Here is a 23,099-nt window from a genome sequence, read left to right as displayed (position 1 = left end):
CAAAGGCCTTTGCTAGTCCTTGCGCGCCCATGCGCACCGCGCATGCGCGGCCGTCTTCCCGCCCGAAACCGGCTCGAGCCGGCCAGTCTTCTTTCGTCCGCACTCGGTACGGTCGTGTTACGCCGTTCGTGCCCCCAGAGAGTCGACCTCGCACATCCTTTTCGACGTGTTTTTGTCCTTTTTTTCCTTGAGAAAAGTTCGGGAAGCGCTCCGGTAGTATTCCGGAAGACCCTTTCGGGTTTTCTGCCCTTCCCGTATTTCTTAGTTTTTGCCCCGTAAGTTTTCTTTCGTTGTCGGGGTAGGCCTCTTTTGGCCTCGGTCGAGATTTTTCTCCCTCTAAATTTTGGTGCCCAGTGCGCCCGGGTAATCTCGCTCACTGATAGGCACTCTGCGTGTCTTCAGTGTCTAGGGGCCCAGCACCGCCCTCAGAACTGCAGTCTGTGTTCCCTGTTACAAAGGCGGACTCAGGTAGCGAGATTAGCCCAGTGGAACGTTTTGTTCTCGGGCTCTTCGTCGGCATCGGCACCGGAGGCATCGAGTGCATCGACGTCGTCAGCGTCCGGACCATCTTGCTTGGCTGCCGCACCATCGACTGCATCGAGGCATCGGACCTCTGCATCGGCGCCGAGGCATCGGGCGACTGTATCGACGTCGGTGGTACCGAGACTTCGTCTGCTGATGTCGTCGGACGGAGGTGCATCGTCAGGAGTGCAGGTGAGGGCTGTCCATTCCCCTGCTGGTGGCGGTGAGCCTTCGGGTGGGTCTCCTCCTACCCTGAGGGCTCCTGCGGTACAGCCCCCCCCGGGATCGACCCTCTTCGGTCTCGGCCCCGAGGAAGCGACGGATGGATTCTACGTCCTCCTCGTCGGTGCCGGGGAGCTCCGGTGACATGCTTCAGAAGAAGTCGAAGAAGCATCGACACCGGTCTCCTCCCCGCGTCGGCACCGAGAGCTCTGGGTCGCCGAGGGATTCGGCACCCAGCAGGCATCGGCACCGAGAGGACCGCTCACCCTCTGTTCAGGAGGTGTCGATGCGCTCCACTCTGGACAGCCCGGAACAGCCTCCTCGCCCGGAACAGGTTCTGGCGTCGACGCCTGCATCGACCTCTCAGCCTTTCTCTGCAGCCGCTCTAAACGAGAGCCTCCGGGCCGTTCCCCCAGAGATTCTGGGAGAGCTGTTGCGCCCTACCCCTCTGGTACCGGCGGTGCTTGCGCCTCCGGTACCGTCGAGCGTGGCGCCGGCTGGCCCATCGCCCAGGTTGAGGTCCCCGACGTCGGTACCGCGTGCGGTGCCGACCGCGGCCACCTCCCAGGAAGGCTCCCCGACTACGTCGGCGGAGGGAGCTTCGCCGATGCGGGCGAGGGAGTCTACCTCTCGACGCCCCCACCGTGGACGGGGTTCCACCGAGTCGAGCAGGGCGAGGTTGCAGACACAGGTCCGTGAACTTGTGTCTGACACCGAGGGTGAGGCCTCGTGGGAGGAAGAGGAGGACCCCAGATATTTCTCTGACGAGGAGTCTGAGGGTCTTCCTTCTGATCCTACTCCCTCTCCTGAAAGACAGCTTTCTCCTCCCGAGAGTCTGTCTTTTGCTTCCTTTGTCCGGGAGATGTCTACGGCCATCCCCTTCCCGGTGGTTGTGGAGGACGAGCCCAGGGCTGAAATGTTTGAGCTCCTGGACTATCCTTCTCCACCTAAGGAAGCGTCCACTGTTCCCTTGCACCATGTCCTGAAAAAGACATTGCTTGCGAACTGGACCAAGCCACTAAGTAATCCCCACATTCCCAAGAAGATCGAGTCCCAGTACCGGATCCATGGGGACCCAGAGCTGATGCGCACCCAGTTGCCTCATGACTCTGGAGTTGTGGATTTGGCCCTAAAGAAGGCTAAGAGTTCTAGGGAGCATGCTTCGGCGCCCCCGGGCAAAGACCCTAGAACCTTAGACTCCTTTGGGAGGAAGGCCTACCATTCTTCTATGCTCGTGGCCAAGATCCAGTCTTACCAGCTCTACACGAGCATACACATGCGGAACAATGTGCGGCAGTTGGCGGGCTTGGTTGATGCTCTTCCCCCTGAGCAAGCCAAGCCTTTTCAGGAGGTGGTCAGGCAGCTGAAGGCGTGCAGAAAATTCCTGGCCAGAGGAGTTTATGACACTTTTGATGTTGCGTCCAGGGCCGCTGCTCAAGGTGTGGTGATGCGCAGGCTCTCATGGCTGCGTGCCGCCGACCTGGAGAATAGACTCCAGCAGCGGATTGCGGACTCGCCTTGCCGTGCGGACAACATTTTTGGAGAAAAAGTCGAGCAGGTGGTAGAGTCTCTCCACCAGCGGGACACCGCATTCGACAAGTTCTCCCGCCGGCAGCCTTCAGCCTCTACCTCTACAGGTAGAAGATTTTTCGGGGGAAGGAAGACTGGTCCCTATGCTTCTGGTAAGCGTAGGTACAATCCTCCTTCCCGACAGCCTGCGGCCCAGGCTAAGCCCCAGCGCGCTTGCTCTCGTCAGCAGCGTGCGCCTCAGCAAGGCCCCACGGCTCCCCAGCAAAAGCAAGGGGCGAGCTTTTGACTGGCTCCAGCAGAGCATAGCCGACATCCAAGTGTCAGTGCCGGGCGACCTGCCGGTCGGGGGGAGGTTGAAAGCTTTTCACCAAAGGTGGCCTCTCATAACCTCCGACCAGTGGGTTCTGCAAATAGTCCGGCAAGGATACACCCTCAATTTGGCCTCAAAACCTCCAAATTGTCCACCGGGAGCTCAGTCTTACAGCTTCCAGCACAAGCAGGTACTTGCAGAGGAACTCTCCGCCCTTCTCAGCACCAATGCGGTCGAGCCCGTGCCATCTGGGCAAGAAGGGCTGGGATTCTATTCCAGGTACTTCCTTGTGGAAAAGAAAACAGGGGGGATGCGTCCCATCCTAGACCTAAGGGCCCTGAACAAATATCTCGTAAAAGAAAAGTTCAGGATGCTTTCCCTGGGCACCCTTCTCCCCATGATTCAGCAAAACGATTGGCTATGCTCTCTGGACTTGAAGGATGCCTACACACACATCCCGATACTGCCAGCTCACAGACAGTATCTGCGATTTCAGTTGGGCACACGCCACTTCCAGTACTGTGTGCTACCCTTTGGGCTCGCCTCTGCTCCCAGGGTGTTCACGAAGTGCCTAGCTGTGGTAGCAGCGGCACTTCGCAGGCTGGGGGTGCACGTGTTCCCATATCTCGACGATTGGCTGGTGAAGAACACATCCGAGGCAGGAGCCCTGCAGTCCATGCAGATGACTATTCGCCTCCTGGAGCTACTGGGGTTTGTGATAAATTACCCAAAGTCCCATCTTCTCCCAGTGCAGAAACTCGAATTCATAGGAGCCCTGCTGGATTCTCGGACTGCTCGCGCCTATCTCCCAGAGGCGAGAGCCAACAACTTGTTGTCCCTCGTCTCGCAGGTGCGTGCGTCCCAGCAGATCACAGCTCGGCAGATGTTGAGATTGCTGGGCCACATGGCCTCCACAGTTCATGTGACTCCCATGGCCCGCCTTCACATGCGATCTGCTCAATGGACCCTAGCCTCCCAGTGGTATCAGGCCGCTGGGGGACTAGAGGACGTGATCCACCTGTCCACGAGTTTTCTCAAATCCCTGTATTGGTGGACGATTTGCTCCAATTTGACTCTGGGACGTCCCTTCCAAATTCCTCAGCCGCAAAAAGTGCTGACCACAGATGCGTCTCTCCTGGGATGGGGAGCTCATGTCGATGGGCTTCACACCCAAGGAAGTTGGTCCCTCCAAGAACGCGATCTACAGATCAATCTTCTGGAGTTGCGAGCGATCTGGAACGCTCTGAAGGCTTTCAGAGATCGGCTGTCCCACCAAATTATCCAAATTCAGACAGACAACCAGGTTGCCATGTACTATGTCAACAAGCAGGGGGGCACCGGATCTCGCCCCCTGTGTCAGGAAGCCGTCAGCATGTGGCTCTGGGCTCGCCGTCTCGGCATGGTGCTCCAAGCCACATATCTGGCAGGCGTAAACAACAGTCTGGCCGACAGGTTGAGCAGGATTATGCAACCTCACGAGTGGTCGCTCAGTTCCAGGGTAGTGCGACAGATCTTCCAAGCGTGGGGCACCCCCTTGGTGGATCTCTTCGCATCTCGAGCGAACCACAAAGTCCCTCAGTTCTGTTCCAGGCTTCAGGCCTCCGGCAGACTAGCATCGGATGCCTTCCTCCTGGATTGGGGGGAGGGCCTACTGTATGCTTATCCTCCCATCTCTCTGGTGGGGAAGACTTTGTTGAAACTCAAGCAAGACCGAGGCACCATGATTCTGATTGCTCCTTTTTGACCGCGTCAGATCTGGTTCCCCCTTCTTCTGGAGTTATCCTCCGAAGAACCGTGGAGATTGGAGTGTTTTCCGACCCTCATCACACAGGACGAAGGGGCGCTTCTGCATCCCAACCTCCAGTCTCTGGCTCTCACGGCCTGGATGTTGAGGGCGTAGACTTTGCCTCTTTGGGTCTGTCAGAGGGTGTCTCCCGCATCTTGCTTGCTTCCAGGAAAGACTCCACTAAGAGAAGTTACTTCTTCCATTGGAGGAGGTTTGCCGTCTGGTGTGACAGCAAAGCCCTAGATCCTCGCTCTTGTCCTACACAGACCCTGCTTGAATACCTTCTGCACTTGTCTGAGTCTTGCCTCAAGACCAACTCTGTAAGAGTTCACCTTAGTGCAATCAGTGCATACCATTACCGTGTGGAAGGTAAGCCGATCTCAGGACAGCCTTTAGTTGTTCGCTTCATGAGAGGTTTGCTTTTGTCAAAGCCCCCTGTCAAGCCTCCTACAGTGTCATGGGATCTCAATGTCGTTCTCACCCAGCTGATGAAACCTCCTTTTGAGCCACTGAATTCCTGCCATCTGAAGTACTTGACCTGGAAGGTCATTTTCTTGGTGGCAGTTACTTCAGCTCATAGAGTCAGTGAGCTTCAGGCCCTGGTAGCCCAGGCCCCTTACACCAAATTTCATCATAACAGAGTAGTCCTCCGCACTCACCCTAAGTTCTTGCCAAAGGTCGTGTCAGAGTTCCATCTGAACCAGTCAATTGTCTTGCCAACATTCTTTCCCCGTCCTCATTCCTGCCCTGCTGAACGTCAGCTGCACACATTGGACTGCAAGAGAGCATTGGCCTTCTACCTGGAGCGGACACAGCCCCACAGACAGTCCGCCCAATTGTTTGTTTCTTTTGATCCCAATAGGAGGGGAGTGGCTGTAGGGAAACGCACCATATCCAATTGGCTAGCAGATTGCATTTCCTTCACTTACGCCCAGGCGGGGCTGGCTCTTGAGGGTCATGTCACGGCTCATAATGTTAGAGCCATGGCTGCGTCGGTAGCCCACTTGAAGTCAGCCTCCATTGAAGAAATTTGCAAAGCTGCGACGTGGTCATCTGTCCACACATTCACATCTCATTACTGCCTGCAGCAGGATACCCGACGCGACAGTCGGTTCGGGCAGTCAGTTCTTCAGAACCTGTTTGGGCTTTAGGATCCAACTCCACCCCCCGAGGGCCCTGTTTGTTCTGTTCCAGGCTGCACTCTCAGTTAGTTGGTAAATTTTTTAGGTCAATCTCAGTTATGTCCTCGCCGTTGCGAGGCCCAATTGACCATGGTTGTTGTTTTGAGTGAGCCTGGGGGCTAGGGATACCCCATCAGTGAGAACAAGCAGCCTGCTTGTCCTCGGAGAAAGCGAATGCTACATACCTGTAGAAGGTATTCTCCGAGGACAGCAGGCTGATTGTTCTCACAAACCCGCCCGCCTCCCCTTTGGAGTTGAGTCTTCCCTTGAAGTGTATTGTTTTGCTACATACTGGACTGGCCGGCTCGAGCCGGTTTCGGGCGGGAAGACGGCCGCGCATGCGCGGTGCGCATGGGCGCGCGAGGACTAGCAAAGGCCTTTGCTAGTAAACTTTCCGATGGAGGGGGCTGCCGAGGACGTCAACCCATCAGTGAGAACAATCAGCCTGCTGTCCTCGGAGAATACCTTCTACAGGTATGTAGCATTCGCTTTTCTGCCCAGCGCCTGTTCCACTGCTGATTTCAGCTCTGTGGTAATCTCCCTGGGAGCTAAGTGTCAGGGAAGATGGCATGCATTTGTCCACCATCTTTGTCTCGTTTAACTGGCCCTTTTCCTTGATCTCTCTTCTCCGTGCAGTTTTAGAGGCCATCCACTCACCGGACCCAGCGAGATATTCATGCAGATAAGTCCCACGTTCTCAGGCTGCCTTTCTTTCACACTGCTCGGGGGGGGGGGGGGGGAAGATGTTCCAGAGAGCAGATTACATCGGGTACTTAGGAGCAACGGTCCCGTGCTGCCTCGCCACTCATGACCTCACCAGAAGTCACATTCACCTCTTTAACATGCTCCTTGCCCTGTATTGACTTTACACTTTTCAAATGCTGCCTTTGTTTTTGAAGGGATGCGAGGAAAGGTAGCTTCATAAATTATTGCAACTGTATCTTTGGAGAGGTAAGAAACCTCGCCTGCCGCATGCCCTGATACAGACTCCTAAGACACTTGGAGGCATAGGCCTGCTTAATATTCGCGGGGCACAGCATACTTTTCCCTCATGTCTGTAGAGACCAGTTTGGTCCTGGTGATTCATTTTAGTCATATTCTCCGTACTTCAACCAAAGTGCCACCTCATACACTCTCCCAGTACCTCCTGCTTAGGACCTCCAGGGCAGTGTTGGATTTCTATGAGACACCAGTTTTCAGCCTCTTTGACACCGTAATCCATCTTTTCGTCCTACTACTACTACGAATGTTTTTGCTCAATAAGTGCACCAAGGACTCCAATATTTAGCGCAAGTAGTTAATGAAAGGTCAGTTGAAATCTTTCACCTATTTACAGCAGGAATACCATCTGCCTGCTACACACTATTTTGCTTACATTATATTGCTTTGTTACCTTGGACAGATCTTACACAGGATGTTTAAGAAACATTATCTGAAGTATATACACTCGGACTGCAGCAGAGAGTACCTCTTGCATTTCATCATCAGTACTTAAAGGACACTACTCTAGATTTGGATTATGCAAGTCTAGCAGCCCACTGGCACAGACCTTCACTATCTGCTGGGCAACTGCAGCATTTTGTCCAGAGGATCCATAAAACGCGGGAGATGCTTTATAAATTCACCCTGAGGCTGCATGTTTCCCAACATCTGGTATTTCAAGTGACCATAACAGCTAATACCACCTATACTAAGTGTAAGTGGTCTTCAGTGATGCTAGAATATATGTTTTGGCATTGTTCTGTGATTGTCTGCTTTTGGTGCTTGGTTCTGCTACCTTAGAGGATTATTAGGATTGTACAGTGACCTGCTTATGCTTTTTGGACATTATATCTGCACAGATGCTGTTCCTCCTGGCATTAAGCGTTTTCTCCGCAAAGCAATTCTCTTTGGCATTAAAGCAATACTATTGTCCTAGCTGGAGGATACTGGCCCTACTCATCAATGCCGGTGTCCTCTCCTTTTCAGATGTGGCTGGAGAGGCAGGGAATTTCTTCACTTGACAGTCACCCTGGAAGACGTTTTCAGGAAACCTGTGAGCCTTTTTGGCTAACTCTTTATTCAATCTAATCTAGGCATTGAATTTTTAGACCGCATTAGTCCCAACGAGAGGTTCAAGGCAGTTAACAAAAGAGTAACTCAAGCAATATGAGGAATTACAGCGAAATAAATACAAATGGTACAAATTAGAATTTGTCAAAGAAGTCTTAAGTTTTTTATGTAAATTCATATAATTTGTCTCAGAACGAATTTGCAGGGAAAGTGTTACAAATGGAGCCTACTCGATAATGAAAACAATGCCTCGAGCTGGCATTTAAGACGAATTCCCTTGATTGATGGAAAGCAATAGAAAGTAAATTACATAATCTGGAAGAAGAAAAGTACATATTAGGAAATGTTTGAATGAGTAAAATAGACGTATTACCATGTAAAACTTGAAGCATCAAACAAACTGATTTGAAAACAATAAGAGCCTTTTCAGGAAGCCAATGGAGCTTTTGGTAGTAAGAGGAGATTCCATCAAATTTTCTCAAAATGAAAGATCAAGCATACTGCTGTATTTTGAGTCAGCTGCAATTTGTATAGCAGCTTGGCATTTAGCCCAATATACAAGAATTACAATGTCCAGATGAGAAAACACCAACATCTGAACAATTACGGCAAAATGTGATGTTGAAAAAAATGAACACAATAAGCGCAGTTGCCTCATGCAAAAAAAAGTACACTTCCACAAACCTTTAATCTGTGAATCATGAGTAAGAGTAGAATAAAGTATCGCTCTCAAAACTCTCGATTCTTTCTCTACCTTTAAACTTTTTCCATCTGCCAAAGGTATTAAAGCAGGAATCGTTAACAGGCAACTGGTAAACCAAAGAACCTTCATCTTGGTAGAGTTGAGTTTAGGCATGTTTTCTGAAGTCCAATCTTGAATTTTAACAATACAATTAGAAACAGAAGTAAAAGTATTTTCTAAAGAAGAATTAACAGGTAGCAACATCAAGATGTCATCAGCATATGAAAATAGATTAATACCATCAGCAAAGGTAAGTAAACCTTTGAAACTCATATGTTATACAACAAAGGGGATAAGGGGGAACCCTGAGGTACCCCACAAGCTGAACTCCAATCTTCTGAAAGGACATCACCTTTCCACACCTTATAAGTTTGATTTCTCAAAAATTTGCTACATTAGTTCAAGACAGTACCTACCAACCCTAACTCACGTGGAGGGGCATAATCGAAAGAGGTGCCCAAGTTTTCCTGAGGACGTCCTCACAGGACGTCACAGCAAAGGGGCAGGGAAACCTGTATTATCGAAACAAGATGGGCGTCCATCTTTCGTTTCGATAATACGGTCGGGGATGCCCAAATCACAAAATTTAGGTCGACCTTAGAGATGGTCGCCCTTAGAGATGGTTGTCCCCGATTTTCAGCCATAATGGAAACCGAGGATGCCCATCTCAGAAACGACCAAATCCAAGCCCTTTGATCGTGGGAGGAACCAGAATTCGTAGTGCACTGGTTCCCCTCACATGCCAAGACACCAAACGGGCACCCTAGGGGGCACTGTAGTGGACTTCAGAAATTGCTCCCAGGTGCATAGCTCCCTTACCTTGGGTGCTGAGCCCCCCAAACCCCACTAAAACCAACTCCCCACAACTGTACACCACTACCATAGCCCTTATGGGTGAAGGGGGGCACCTACATGTGGGTACAGTGGGTTTCTGGTGGGTTTTGAAGGGCTCACATTTACCACCACAAGTGTAACAGGTAGGGGGGATGGGCCTGGGTCCACCTGCCTGAAGTGCACTGCGCCCACTAAAACTGCTCCAGGGACCTGCATACTGCTGTCATGGAGTTGGGTATGATATTTGAGGCTGGCATAGAGGCTGGAAATAATATTTAAAAAAAACATTTTTGAGGGTGGGAGGGGGTTAGTGACCACTGGGGGATAAGGGGAGGTCATCCCCGATTCCCTCCAGTGGTCATCTGGTCATTTAGGGCACATTTTTGTGGCTTGGTCGTAAGAAAAAAAGGACCAGCTAAAGTCGTCCAAGTGTTTGTCAGGGACACCCTTCTTTTTTCCATTATCAGTCGAGGATGCCCATGTGTTAGGCATGCCCAAGTCCCACCTTTGCTACGCCTCCGACACGCCCCCATGAACTTTGGTCGTCCCTGCGACGGAAAGCAGTTGAGGACACCCCAAATCGGCTTTCGATTGTACCGATTTGGGCGACCCTGTGAGAAGGACGCCCATCTTGCGATTTGTGTCGAAAGATGGGCGCCCTTCTCTTTTGAAAAAAAGCCTGTTAGTCTCAACAGCAATCGCTCGTGATTGACTGAGTCAAATGCTGCAGATATATTAAACTGCAGTAGTTACTTATTGAACTTTTGAGTATCATAGCATATGCATTTTGTGCATTCAAGGGGGAGACACCAGCTGGGAGGGGCAGGGGAAACAAAGTTGGGGGGACTTAGGAGGGATGGAGAGAGGGGTTGTGTTGGTGGAGGGGGGAGTTGTTTTTGGGTCCTCCTTATTTCTTACTATGGTAATGGAAGAGCATTGCTGTATCAAGGTGTTGTTGTTTGCTGTTTTATTAAAAATGATTTAAATATAACTGTGCTATTAGTTCACCAATAAGTTTTGGTCATGAAAAGCATGTACAATGATTTCTAACTGAAATTCTCTAAGTCCATTTTTCACAGACCTCTGCTAATGCAACTATGTTATTGCATCCAATACAAATGAGTCGCTGAGCACTATGCTTACTTACCAATGTCCTTTTTCCTGAAACCAATGGACCCAGAAGAATAATTCTTGGTACTATGGAAAGCAAAAGACCGATTGTCAAGAAAACTATTTAAACAGACCTTTTTCAAATCAAATTGTCAGTTGTCTGTTAGCTTACTTGCTTCTATCAGGAAACATGAAGGCTTCACAACTATGCTCATATCTTTATTTATGAAAGACTGAGGATTGTAACATTCATCATTTCTTTATGTTTTATAGCATATCATTAAAGGTGTGCTGCTCTCCAAGATGAAACAAAATTGCAGGATAAAACTAATACAGCTATATCACTTGAACATTTGTCTGCTAAACGTATCAAAGTAAGGTAATGCAAGTATTTGAAATAAGAAAAATCCTGACATTTCATCAGATGAAAACTTCTCATCCTATTCATACTGGACTGGTTTCCTAGCTTGGATAAGGTAACGTGGAGGAGCATAATCGAACAGGGACGACCATCTCTAAGGGCGTCCATCTCTGAAGACGTTCCAGCAAAGGGGAACACAATAAGCGCAGATGGACGTCCATCTTTCGTTTTGATAATACGGTCGGGGATGCCCAAATCTCAACATTTAGGTCGACCTTAGAGATGGTCGTCCTTAGAGATGGTCGTCCCCGGTTTTCGGCCATAATGGAAACTGAGGATGACCATCTCAAGAACGACCAAATCCAAGCCCTTTGGTCGTGGGAGGAGCCAGCATTCGTAGTACACTGGTCCCCCTCACATGCCAGGACACCAACTGAGCACCCTAGGGGGCACTGCAGTGGACTTCACAAATTGCTCACAGGTGCATAGCTCCCTTACCTTGGGTGCTGAGCCCCCCAAACCCCCCTAAAACCCACTCCCCACAACTGTACACCACTACCATATCCCTTAGGGATGAAGGGGAGCACCTACATGTGGGTACAGTGGGTTTCGGGTGGGTTTTGGAGGGCTCACATTTACCACCACAAGTGTAACAGGTGGGAGGGGATGGGCCTGGGTCCGCCTGCCTGAAGTGCACTGCACCCACTAAAAACTGCTCCAGGGACCTGCATACTGCTGTGATGGAGCTGGGTATGACATTTGAGGCTGACATAGAGGCTGGAAAAAATGTTTGTTTGTTTTTTAATTTTTGGGGGGTGGGAGGGGGTTGGTGACCACTGGGGGAGTAAGGGGAGGTCATCCCCAATTCCCTCCGGTTGTCATCTGATCAGTTTGGGCACCTTTTCGAGGCTTGGTCATGAAAAAAAAATGGACCAAATAAAGTCGACCAAATGCTCGTGAGGGACGCCCTTCTTTTTTCCATTATCATCCAAGGATGCGCATCTCTTAACCATGCCCCCGTCCTGCCTTCAGTACACTGCTGACACGCCCCCGTGAACTTTGGTCGTCCTCACGACGGAAAGCAGTTGAGGATGCAAAAAATCGGCTTTCGATTATGCCAATTTGGGCGACCTCAGGAGAAGGACGCACATCTCCCGATTTGTGTCGGAAGATGGGCGTCCTTCCCTTTCGAAAATAAGCTAGATAGTTACCGTGTTAGTCCACGTCAATGTGTAGAAGTAAAGGTCAACAAACCAAAGAAGATTCTAGCCATAACTAAAGAAACTTTCCTCCTGTGACAACCTGGTGTGTGCATCTGTGAATGTGAGTGCATGTGAGTGATTGTGAAAAAACCCCACCACTATCAGAGTCTTTGTGCCCATCTGACATTTTGAAAGTTTGGCATGGATAAAACACCAAACAAAAAAGTAATTTGAGACACACATGCACGGAGAGTGAACATACACTAAAAATATACAAGATCATTGAATTAACTTACAACATTTCTTGATTAGCTTTTGAAAGCTACATTCAGTTCCCCAGAACCCAACAAAATGAGTTAGAACAAAAAAAAAAAAGAAGAAATAAAAGATGATATTGCCAGAAAATATAAGTGACTAGAACACTAGTGGGCTTTAGCCCCCAAATGCTAGTCAACAAATATAATCAAGTTAGTCCAATAAAAATTATATAGAGGGGCATAATTGAATGGGGGCACCCATCTCTAAGAACGTCCATCTCCGGGAACGGCCCCAGGAAGGGGCGGAGCCAACCATATTATCGAACAAGATGGGCAACCATCTTTCATTTCAATAATACGGTTGGGGACTCCCAAATCGCAACATTTAGGTCAACCTTAGAGATGGTCGACCTAAATGTTGAGATCGCCAGACTTAGAGATGGCCGGCCTTGGTTTTCACCAATAATGGAAACCGAAGTCGGCCATCTCAAAACCGGCCAAATCCAAGCCATTTGGTCGTGGGAAGAGCCAGCATTTGTAGTGCACTGGTCCCCCTCACATGCCAGGACACCAACCGGGCACCCTAGGGGGCACTGCAGTGGACTTCACAAATTGCTCCCAGGTGCATAGCTCCCTTACCTTGGGTTGCTGAGCCCCCCAAACCCCCCCAAAACCCACTACCCACAACTGTACAACATTATCATAGCCCTTAAAGGGTAAAGGGGGGCACCTACATGTGGGTACAGTGGGTTTCAGGTGGGTTTTGGAGGGCTCCCATTTACCACCACAAGTGTAACAGATAGGGGGGGATGGGCCTGGGTCCGCCTGCCTGAAGTGTACTGCAGTACCCACTAAAAACTGCTCCAGGGACCTGCATAGTGCTGTGATGGAGCTGGGTATGAATTTGAGGCTGGCAAAAAATGTTTTTAATTTTTTTTGGGGGGGGGGGTGGGAGGGGCTTGGTGACCACTGGGGGAGTAAGGGGAGGTGATCCCCGATTCTCTCCGGTGGTCATCTGGTAAGTTCGGGCACCTTTTCAAGGCTTGGTCATGAACAAAAAGGGACCAAGTAAAGTCGGCCAAATGCTCATCAGGGCCGGCCTTCTTTTTTCCATTATCGCCCGAGGATGGCCATCTCTTAACCACACCCCCGTCCTGCCTTCAGTACACTGCCGACATGCCCCCTTGAACTTTGGCCATCCCTGCGATGGAAAGCCATTGAGGCTGGCCAAAATTGGCTTTCGATTATACTGATTTGGCCGCCCTTAGGAGAAGGGGGCCCATCTACCGATTTGTGTCGGAAGATGGGCGCCCTTCTCCTTCGAAAATAAGCAGGATAGTAATCTAGTAAATGATGGCAGATGACAACCAGCAGGATCTATCCAATCTGCCCAGACAGATGGCCAGGGTTGAATCTGCCACTCTATGCAGGCTACCCTTCCCATTTTTGATTTAGGGTTCTACCCGGCACTCCATGCAGATTACCCCCCTCTGTGTGCTCTCTTTTTATGCATGTCATCTTTTACGTTTGTGGAACTATTTTATACTTTTATTCCATCCTCTTCTCATATAGGGAACCTCTGTGTATATCCCACACCATTTTGAATTCCATCACTATTTTCATCCCCATCATCCCCCACAGGAAAAGCATTCCAGGTATCCACCATCTTCTCTGTGAAAAAGTATTTCCTGATGTCACTTTTCGGTTCCCCTTTTGCAGCTTCATTTCATCATATATTCTAGTTCTATAGCCTCTGCTTTTGGAAAAGTTTGTATGTTCATTTATATCATTTATTTGCCTGTTGTGGACTTAATTTCATGTCTGCATTCCGTACTAACCAATAGCTTAACATCTAGTACTTTCTGGCACCTTTAAAGACAGATGTTATTAAAACAATTTTGAAAAAGCCAGATCTATATCCCATGCAGCCTAAGAATTATCAGCCAGTTTCAAATTTGCCTTTCCTCTCAAAAAATAGTGGAATCTGTTGTTTTATTTCACGATCTTACTGTGATTTGAGCCAGCGCCCACCACGGTCATCAGGCAGAAAGAGATAGACTATCCCAGGAGCACTGTCTAGCGCCGTGTGGGCAAGCATCCAGTATGCACAACAGTGGCGATATCAAACACAGGCCAACGTTAAGGGATTTAACCCCTCTGCTCCTGACTTTGGCACTTTTGCATCGTTAGCCACCCTCTGTGCTTCTCCGTGGGTTCTGAGACGCCTCCCCGCCAGCCTGCCCTGTTTTTTCTCAGAGCAGTGCCTGTGTGCATGGGTTCCAGCTATGCTGTCCACCTTCTGTGTGTGTGGGTTCCAGTAAGTGTTTAGCTTCTGTGTGAGTCAGCTCCAACTACGCTGCTTGCCTTCCGTGTGTGGGGGTTCCAGTAAGCTTTCAGCTTCTGTGCAAGTTGATTCCAGCTATGCTGCCTGTCTTCTGCATTCAGTGGGTTCCAGTGAAGCCTTTAGCTTCAGTGTATGAGTGGATTCCAGAGAAGTCTTTAGCTTGAGTGTATGAGTGGATTCCAGTGAAGCCTTTAGCTTCAGTGTGTGAATGGGTTCCAGTGAAGCCTTTAGCTTCAGTGTGTGAATGGGTTCCAGTGAAGCCTTTAGCTTCAGTGTGTGAATGGGTTCCCGTGAAGCCTTTAGCTTCAGTGTGTGAATGGGTTCCAGTGAAGCCTTTAGCTTCAGTGTATGAGTGGATTCCAGTGAAGCAGTGGCATAGCCGCAGGTGGGCCTGGGTGGGCTGGGGCCCACCCACTTAGGGCTCAGGCCCACCCAACAGCAGCACACATTTAGTGGTAGCTGGTGGGGATCCCAAGCTCCGCCAGCTGAAGACCTCCTCCTGATGGTGCTGAAAACATTGCTCTCCACTTCAGAAGTCTGAGCTTCCTAAGCTGCCGATACTGGCAACTGTGCATGCTCAGTTTTCAGTGCATGCCTGCTGCAGGCTGCCAAGGTAGAGAGCAGTGTTTTCCTGCCAGCTGAGATATTTTTTTAAGTTGGTGGGGAGGGTGGGAGAACACTTGTGTCCACCCACTTCTTGTCTAGGCTCACCCAAAATCTGCTGTCTGGCTACGCCCCTGCAGTGAAGCCTTTAGCTTCAGTGTGTGAGTGGGTTCCAGTGAAGCCCACTGCACTAACCAGATGACCTTCTTTTGGTTCATTAAACTGATCCAAATTCAAATGACTTGTTATCTCTTCAGAACTGTCTGCACTCCATAGCTCATTGGTTAAAAAAGCATTGACTGGTCTTAAACCCAGAAAGAAACAGTCACTTGTTAGATTTCTGGTTCACTGTCTCTGCCTAGTTTTACTCCTTTTCTGTTTGACAGATTTATTACTCCCATTCCTTCTTTTAGATATCTCGGAGTCATCATTGATTCAGCACTATCTTTTACTTCTCTCAGGTAGTGAACACAGGAATTTTTTTCCTCTGTAGATTATGATCAATCCGTACTTTGCTTACCTTTGATTTTCTTTGTTCATTGATCTATGCTTTTCATAACGAAATACAATCTTCAGCATCTACAGACTCTGCAAAACACCACCGCCCACATTTTGTGTCGGGCTAGCCGCTATGATCGTGCTTCTCCATTGCTTCAGCAGCTTCACTGGTTGCCTATTGATTTTAGAATCAAATTCAAAATCCTCATGTTGACCTACAAAGTTTTCTATAGTGGTACCCACATGTATCTTACATCTATGGTGATCCCATACACTCCTTCCCGTACCCTGCATTCCTTGAAGGACAATAGATGGTTTTCCCTCATCACTTGAAAGCTTGTTGGGGATCCACAAGGTCCAGTGCTTCCCATTTTATTTCACTTGCTTTATGGAATTCACTTTCACAATTCTTCCGCCTAGAAACGACTTATACATCTTTTTGTGCTTTATTAAAGACCCACTTTTTTCAGCTGGCATTATCAGGCAGGAGTTTGGGTTATATCTGCAATGGATGGGGGGAAGAATGCCTTTATTTAGGGTAGATATTTCAGGTTGGTTGTCTTTTATTTCTCGGTTGCTTGTGGTTTTGTATGTATAATTATTGCAGTGATTAATTTAGGGCTTAAGATTTTATTGCCTGGGTGAATCTGGATGCAAGTTCTTTCGTATTGATTAATGGAGTTCTTTTCTGCATTTTAATTTTCTGTTTTTAATGTTTTATTGGTAATAAATAGAAATAAAACAAAACATAGAAAATAAAATAAGATACCTTTTTTATTGGACTAACTTAATACATTTTTTGATTAGATTTCAAAGGTAACCCTTCTTCATCAGATCAGAAATAAGCAAATGTTGATAAATAACAGTATATGTAGGTGAAACACCAAAGCATTCCAATGACAGTTTCACAAGAAGAGGGTGAGGTGGGTATGGTGAGAAACAGGAGGAGCTGGGTGGATGAGAGACAGGGAGTGATGCATGGTATATAAAGAGGTGACGAAGCAGTAGAATTTTTTGGTTTATAATGGGCTAAAACCCAGATCTTTGTTAAGGCCTGTCTGGTGGGTGTCAAAATATTTAATCATTTTGACTTCAAATGTCTTACATTCCTGGATTGTATTCAAGTTTCCTTTTACTATTCTCACCATAAAATCATTGATACAGTGTTAGGGTTTTGTAAAGTGCTGTCCCACAGAGGCGACATCCTGGTTGGCACTGGCATTTTTCATATGATGTCTATCCACCTTATAATTGAAAGAGAAAAACGCCTAGATTTCGACCCAAATCGGGAGACAGACGTTTATCTCACAAAAATGAATAAATCGGTATAATGGAAAACCAACTTTTGGACGTTTTCAACTGCACTCCATCGCGGAAGCGTACAAAGTTGACGGGGGCATGTCGGAGGTGTGGCGAAGGTGGAACTGGGGCGTGGTTATCGGCCGAGGAGAGATGGGTGCCTTTCGCCGATAATGGAAAAAAAGTATGCGTTTGTAGCTAGAATTTAGGGCACATTTCCTGGACCCTGTTTTTTCACGAATAAGGCCCCAAAAAGTGCCCTAAATGACCAGATTACCACCAGAGGGAATCGGGGATGACCTCCCCTGACTCCCCCAGTGGTCACTAACCCCCTCCCACCACAAAAAAATGATGTTTCACAACTTTTTATTTTCACCCTCAAATGTCATACCCACCTCCCTGGCAGCAGTATGCAGGTCCCTGGAGCAGTGGTTAGGGGGTGCAGTGGACTTCAGGCAGGTGGACCCAGGCCCATCCCCCCCCTACCTGTTACAATTGTGCTGCTTAATGCTTAGTTGTCCAACCCCCCCAAACCCACTGTACCCACATGTAGGTGCCCCCCTTCATCCCTTAGGGCTATAGTAATGGTGTAGACTTGTGGGCAGTGGGTTTTGAGGGGATTTTGGGGGCTCAACACACAAGGGAAGGGTGCTATGCACCTGGGAGCTCTTTTACCTTTTTTTTTGTTTTTGTAAAAGTGCCCCCTAGGGTGCCCGGTTGGTGTCCTGGCATGTGAGGGGGACCAGTGCACTACGACTCCTGGCCCCTCCCATGAACAAATGCCTTGGATTTATTCGTTTTTGAGCTGGGCGCTTTCATTTTCCATTATCACTGAAAAACAAAAACGCCCAGCTCACAAATTGTCGAATAAAACATGGTCCGCCCCTTCACGGACCCGTTCTCGGAGATAAACGCCCATGGAGATAGACGTTTTCGTTCAATTATGCCCCTCCACGTAAATTAAATCTTGTCTATAGCATCTGGCTTATTTCTCCAATATAGCACCCTTCTTCACACTTTTTACATTGAATGACATATACCACATTTGAAGATGAGCATGTGAAGTATTCCTTTAGGTTGAATATTTTTCCTTTGTGAATGACTGTGGGATCCTATGAAACGTGTTGGCACGGTTTGCAGCTAGATATATTGCAAGGATGTGTGCCACTCTCTTCTTTTTGAGTTTCTGTCGGGAGCTTGCTTTTCACTAGTTTGTGTTTTAAGTTGGGTGGCTGTCAGAAGGCCAACACTGGTGAGAATGGGAATATCTCTTTCAGTAGTTCATCCTCCTGGAGTAGTGGCTGTAGATCTTTTATGATTCTTCTCAAATTTTCTAGCTCTGGGTTGAATGTCACTACAAGGGGAATTCTCTCTGTGGCTTTCTTTTCCTTGTACTGCAATAGGTTGTAGCCTTTTTGTTTGAAGGATCCAGTCAGGATTTTTAGGTGTTTATCTCTGTCTCCTGGGTCAGAGCAGATACAATAGTATCTTGTGGCTTGGCTGTGTATAATGGATTTTTTTGTATGTGAAGGGTGGAAGCTGGAGTTGTGGAGGTAACTGCATCTGTCTGTAGGTTTCCTGTGTATAGATGTTTGTATATTGCCATTGCTGATGGAAACTATTGCTAATGTTTTATTGTAAACCACTTTGTTTTGCTTACAAGGAAAGCGGTATAGTAAATGAATAAATGATAAACAATCTTTCAAGGTTTAAATGTTAATATTATCTTATTATCATCTTATATATTTTTTGTTTATTGACCTTTGTTTTTGCTATTTTGGATGGGAAAAGTCACTCAGACATCTCCTAAGGATGGCACCTTCAAATGCAAGTGAACTGCACACAACTGAGGTCATTTTAAAAAGACTTTTAAATTAGAAATCCACAAGTAGATAAAAGACTTTTTATGCATGCACAGGGGTTCCTGTATATGACTTTCTGAAGTCTATGTGAATTTTGTACAATATGTGCATGCGCATGATGCATAGAACATGGGCATACATTTGCAACTGCCTTGGAGCAGGTGGCACTTTGTGTGTGACATCTGACCACTTTCTGGCTACCATGGGGGGGGGGGGGGGGGTTTGTTATTGTTATAAAGTGATGTAGGTGCCTATATTACCTTTATAAAATACTAATAAGTAAAACAGTGGGTTCCAAAATATCATTGAGCAATAACACACAAGTTCAATGTTAAAGAAAGCTCAATCAAAAAAATGACCAAAGGGCCCTTGTACTAAAGCTTAGTGCACACTAATGGAATTAGTGCATTCTCAATGCTAAGAAGCCCATTTTATAGCTATGGGCTTCTTAGTATTTAGTGGGCGCTTGGTAAAAGGGCCCCTAAAGTAGTAGCCAATATGTGTGAGAGGACCCTCATGCAAGGAAGAACACTATAAGCCAGTGGTTCCCAATCCTGATGGCACCCCAGCCAATCAGGTTTTCAGGATATCCACAATGAATATTCAAGAGAGAAATTTGCATGCAGTGGAGGCAGTACGTGCAAATATCTCTCATGAATATTCATTATGGATATCCTAAAAACCTGACTGGCTGGGGTGCCTCCAGGACCAGGTTTGGCAACCACTGCTATAAGCAAAGAACATTAGAAGGTGACTCTACCACAAAAGATCATAGGTCAGATAAAAGGCATTATTTTCCATAAATGTCCATACCTAAGTTCCCGAACTGTAGTTGTCTTCCTTATATGATGCTCCTCTCACATATCACATCATAAATATTTATAGGGTATGAGTAATATGTTGGCTGCTATTTAAATAATTTTTGATTGAGCTTGATTCAAATGTTGATCTTTATAAAATAAGCATAAAATACACACATTTTCCACATTATGTTGAGATGGCCAGTTATAAAATTGCCCTCAGTGTTGAAAAACATTTTATTTTTCTAGCACCACATTTCTTTAAATGGAGGTGGGAGGTTACTGGAAGCTAGTTTCTTCAAACCTATCAGCTTGAAGCAGTGTCTCACTACAGACGAATTATTTATAAACGGTATTAGACAAAAGTCTGCTGCTGTCAAAATTAATCAAACTCTTTCAGACCACTTCAAAACAAAACAAAAAAAAAACTCTTTCCATCCACAGATTCTTCTGAGGTTTAACTAGGAACATGATTTAAAATTCACAATAAAAATCCTTAGGTATTAGACTTTTTACAGCAAAGCTTTCTCGGACAAACACTTCATATAAAAATGGAAACATGCCATTATATATATCATGTTATGCATCAACATTGCCCTGGGCTACTATAAATGCTCACTTTGTACTATCTCTGCCATTCTCATTGCTTGGTGGATGGCAGCAGATGTCAAACAACTTATGCCATTTGCACACATAATAATAATCATATCTTACTCCATGAACATGATCTCCACAGCCACAGGGTACAAAGTGAGCCCCAATTCTGCACATCCTCCTGTGTGCATGTTAGGAAGTATCTATATGATGGGTAGGGCAGAATTAAGGCTTAGGCAAACTAGGCACGTGCTTAGGGCCCAATTTTTTTCAGCTGTGAAATTTGCTTTTTAAAAAGTTACAGGGGGCTGCCATGCACAGATCAAGGTCTAAAGCATCAGTGGCTGACTGATACAGCGAATTAAAATAAACAGTGATGTACAAAAACAACTGGCCATTAAAATATGGGGGACAAAAATGACCTTCAAGCACTCATGTCTGGGTGCTATAAAGTTAGATCCTCGGTGCCCTGCAGGACTATTCATCATACCAGCCAGTAACATCCCATATTTTATAATTTAGTTTATTTTTTATATAAATATATACTATTACATCAGATAAGGCTTGTAAGGTCCACCAACTCTGCCCAATTTACTTACTGGTGGAACCGCCATAAACCCCAGCTGAAAACCTGCTCCATGTGTCCACCAAACCTGTCCAGGAAGAACTATTTTCTGATATTGCCTCTTAGTGATGAGGTGAACTCTTGTCTTTGAAGGTTCATCAGCCTCTTTGTTGCTCTTCTTTCAGACTATTCTTTCTTCAGAAAAGGGTTTACTCCTCTAATTTGTTCTAGTTTGAGAATAGTACATTGATGTTTGAAACCAAGCATCATGATGTCAGGGATTATTAGTGCTGTCCGATTTGGCCAAAACGTTTTCAGTTTGATTTGATTCGCTCATATGAATCAATTTTTTGGATTTGATTCAGTTCTTTAAGGCTGTCATCAATATTCTATCTTTTTTGTCTGGTCTTTTAATTTTTGTAATCATGTTGGTCCCAGTCTCTGGTTTTCCCTTTCCTCTGTCTTCTCTTAACTCTTTTGCCAGGGTCTCCTGGTCCATTTGGCATTTCTTCTCTGTCCATGTCCATCATTCAGCTCCCCTGTGTCCCTGCCTCTATCTTCCTGCCATGTTTCGCATCTCCCCTCTCTATATCTTCATTCTTACCCTGTCCAGCAGCACCCCTTTGTGACCCTCTCCCCCTCCCTATGTTCAGCACTGCATCTCTATGTCCCTATCCTTCCTGATGTTTAGCTTCTCCCCTTATTCCTCCTCTCCTGTCCCCTCTCCTCTCTTGTCCTTCCTCCCCCAGGACTAACATTTCCCTTCCTATTCAGCATCTGCCCTCCTTCTCTCCCCCTTCCTTCTAACATCTGCCCTCATTCTCTCTCCCCTTCCATCTAACATCTGCCCTCATTCTCTCTTCCCTTTCCATCCAGGGTATGTCTTTTTTCTCTGCCCCTTTCCATCCAGCATCTGCCCTCCTCTCCCTCCTTCCAGCCAGCATCTGCCCTCCTTTCATCCATGGTCTGCTCTCCTTCTCTCCCCTTCAATCCAGCCTCTGCCCCTTTAAATTCCATCCATCCTCTACCCTCTTCTCCACCTCTTCCATTCAGCCTCCGTCCCCTCTGTTCACCTCTTCTGCCCTGACAGCCCTGTTGCTCCTGCTGTTGTTTCTCTAGATGAGCAGTAGCAGTGGCAAAAGAAGCTAAATTCACTGCGGGGCTGGGCTCTCCACTGGAGCGACTGCTGGTCCCGCGTCCTGGATATCCCACTTCCTGTTCTGGTGCAGAGCCAGCAGCTTATGCCAGTACAGAGTCCGGCCCTGTGGTGACTTTAACTTCTTCTGCTGCCACTGCTGCTGCTCAAGAGAAGCAGCAGCTTGGGTGACAGGGGGAGGGAGAGGTGGGGAAAGTCCAATTTTTCCCAAAACAAATTGATTCAAATCGCAGATTGGACAACACTAATGATTACTACTGAATCAAATAATGCAAACAGCATTTTTATGGTTCATCTGTCTAGGGATATGGAATATCTAACTGGTCCTTGCCTCACATGTTCCCGAGTAATGCAAACTTTGGACAGGCCTGGGGACTCAGCGGCAGTGCTTTGCACAATTTTAGTTTGAATTCCAAGGCAGGTCTCCTGATCCCCTGGGAAGAAAGTATTCAGGGCCCAATGCACAAAGGCAGAGGTAAAATATGGCTCCCTTGGTATTACCAAGTCGCAGACAGCAACCAATACACAAAGGGGATCGCATGCAAATGAGATGCACAGATCCTCTTTTGTGCATCAGTCGTTGTTTACAACTTGAAGCTGTCAAATGCATTTGACAGCTTGCACACACATCCTTGGTGGTTCAGTGGATCACCTCCTGACACCCCCGATGCCTTCTGCCCCCCCTTACACTCCCCATGCCTCCAGACTCCTCCAACACAATTCACTGGTGATCCAGTGGACCCGGTACCTCCTGCCCCCTGACATAATTCTCTGGTAGTCTGGTGGCCCCCGACACCCCCCTCAACACTCCACTTACATAATTCCCTGGTGGTCTGGTGAACCTCACCCCCAAGTGCCTCTTGCCCTCCCCCTTGACCCAGGATGCCCCCTGCACACCCGCACCCCCAAGCAGAGATTTACCATGGTGGTCTAGTGACCTCCTGCCCTCTCCTCCCCACCCTTTCCCATAGCTTAAAAAAGTTGAAGACAGGAGGGCAGGAGCAACACCTCTTCCCTCAGGCACCACCTCTTCCAAAATGGCAGAGCCCAGCCCTTGCCCGGTATATTCTAGGATGCACTGGGTGGAGCTAAGCACCATGTGTGGGGGGAGTCAGGAGGCACAGCGGGTGCGGGGTCCACCGGCCCACCAGGGAATTGTATTGGGGGGGATTGGGAGGTGTGGGGGGGGGGGGTGCGGGGTCCATTGGACCACCAGGAATTTGTGTTCGGGGAGGATGAACAAGGGGCTTGCTGGGAGAGGAGAGGTAG

The 23,099-nt window shown here is 47.6% G+C and overlaps 1 protein-coding gene across 2 annotated transcripts in view; it reads right to left on the bottom strand.

The window, feature by feature from the left end:
* AK8 (adenylate kinase 8) overlaps positions 1-23,099 on the bottom strand; it is a 227,638-nt gene that overhangs the window by 187,048 nt on the left and 17,491 nt on the right. For both annotated transcript variants that reach the window (XM_030206335.1, XM_030206336.1), the window contains exon 3: positions 10,327-10,376. In XM_030206335.1, coding sequence (XP_030062195.1) covers positions 10,327-10,376 — 50 coding nt within the window. The remainder of the gene's footprint in view (positions 1-10,326; positions 10,377-23,099) is intronic.

This window comes from Microcaecilia unicolor, chromosome 6 (genome assembly GCF_901765095.1).
Source record: "Microcaecilia unicolor chromosome 6, aMicUni1.1, whole genome shotgun sequence".
Taxonomy (NCBI): Eukaryota; Metazoa; Chordata; class Amphibia; order Gymnophiona; family Siphonopidae; genus Microcaecilia; species Microcaecilia unicolor.
This window is presented reverse-complemented; position numbering and strand designations above follow the sequence as displayed.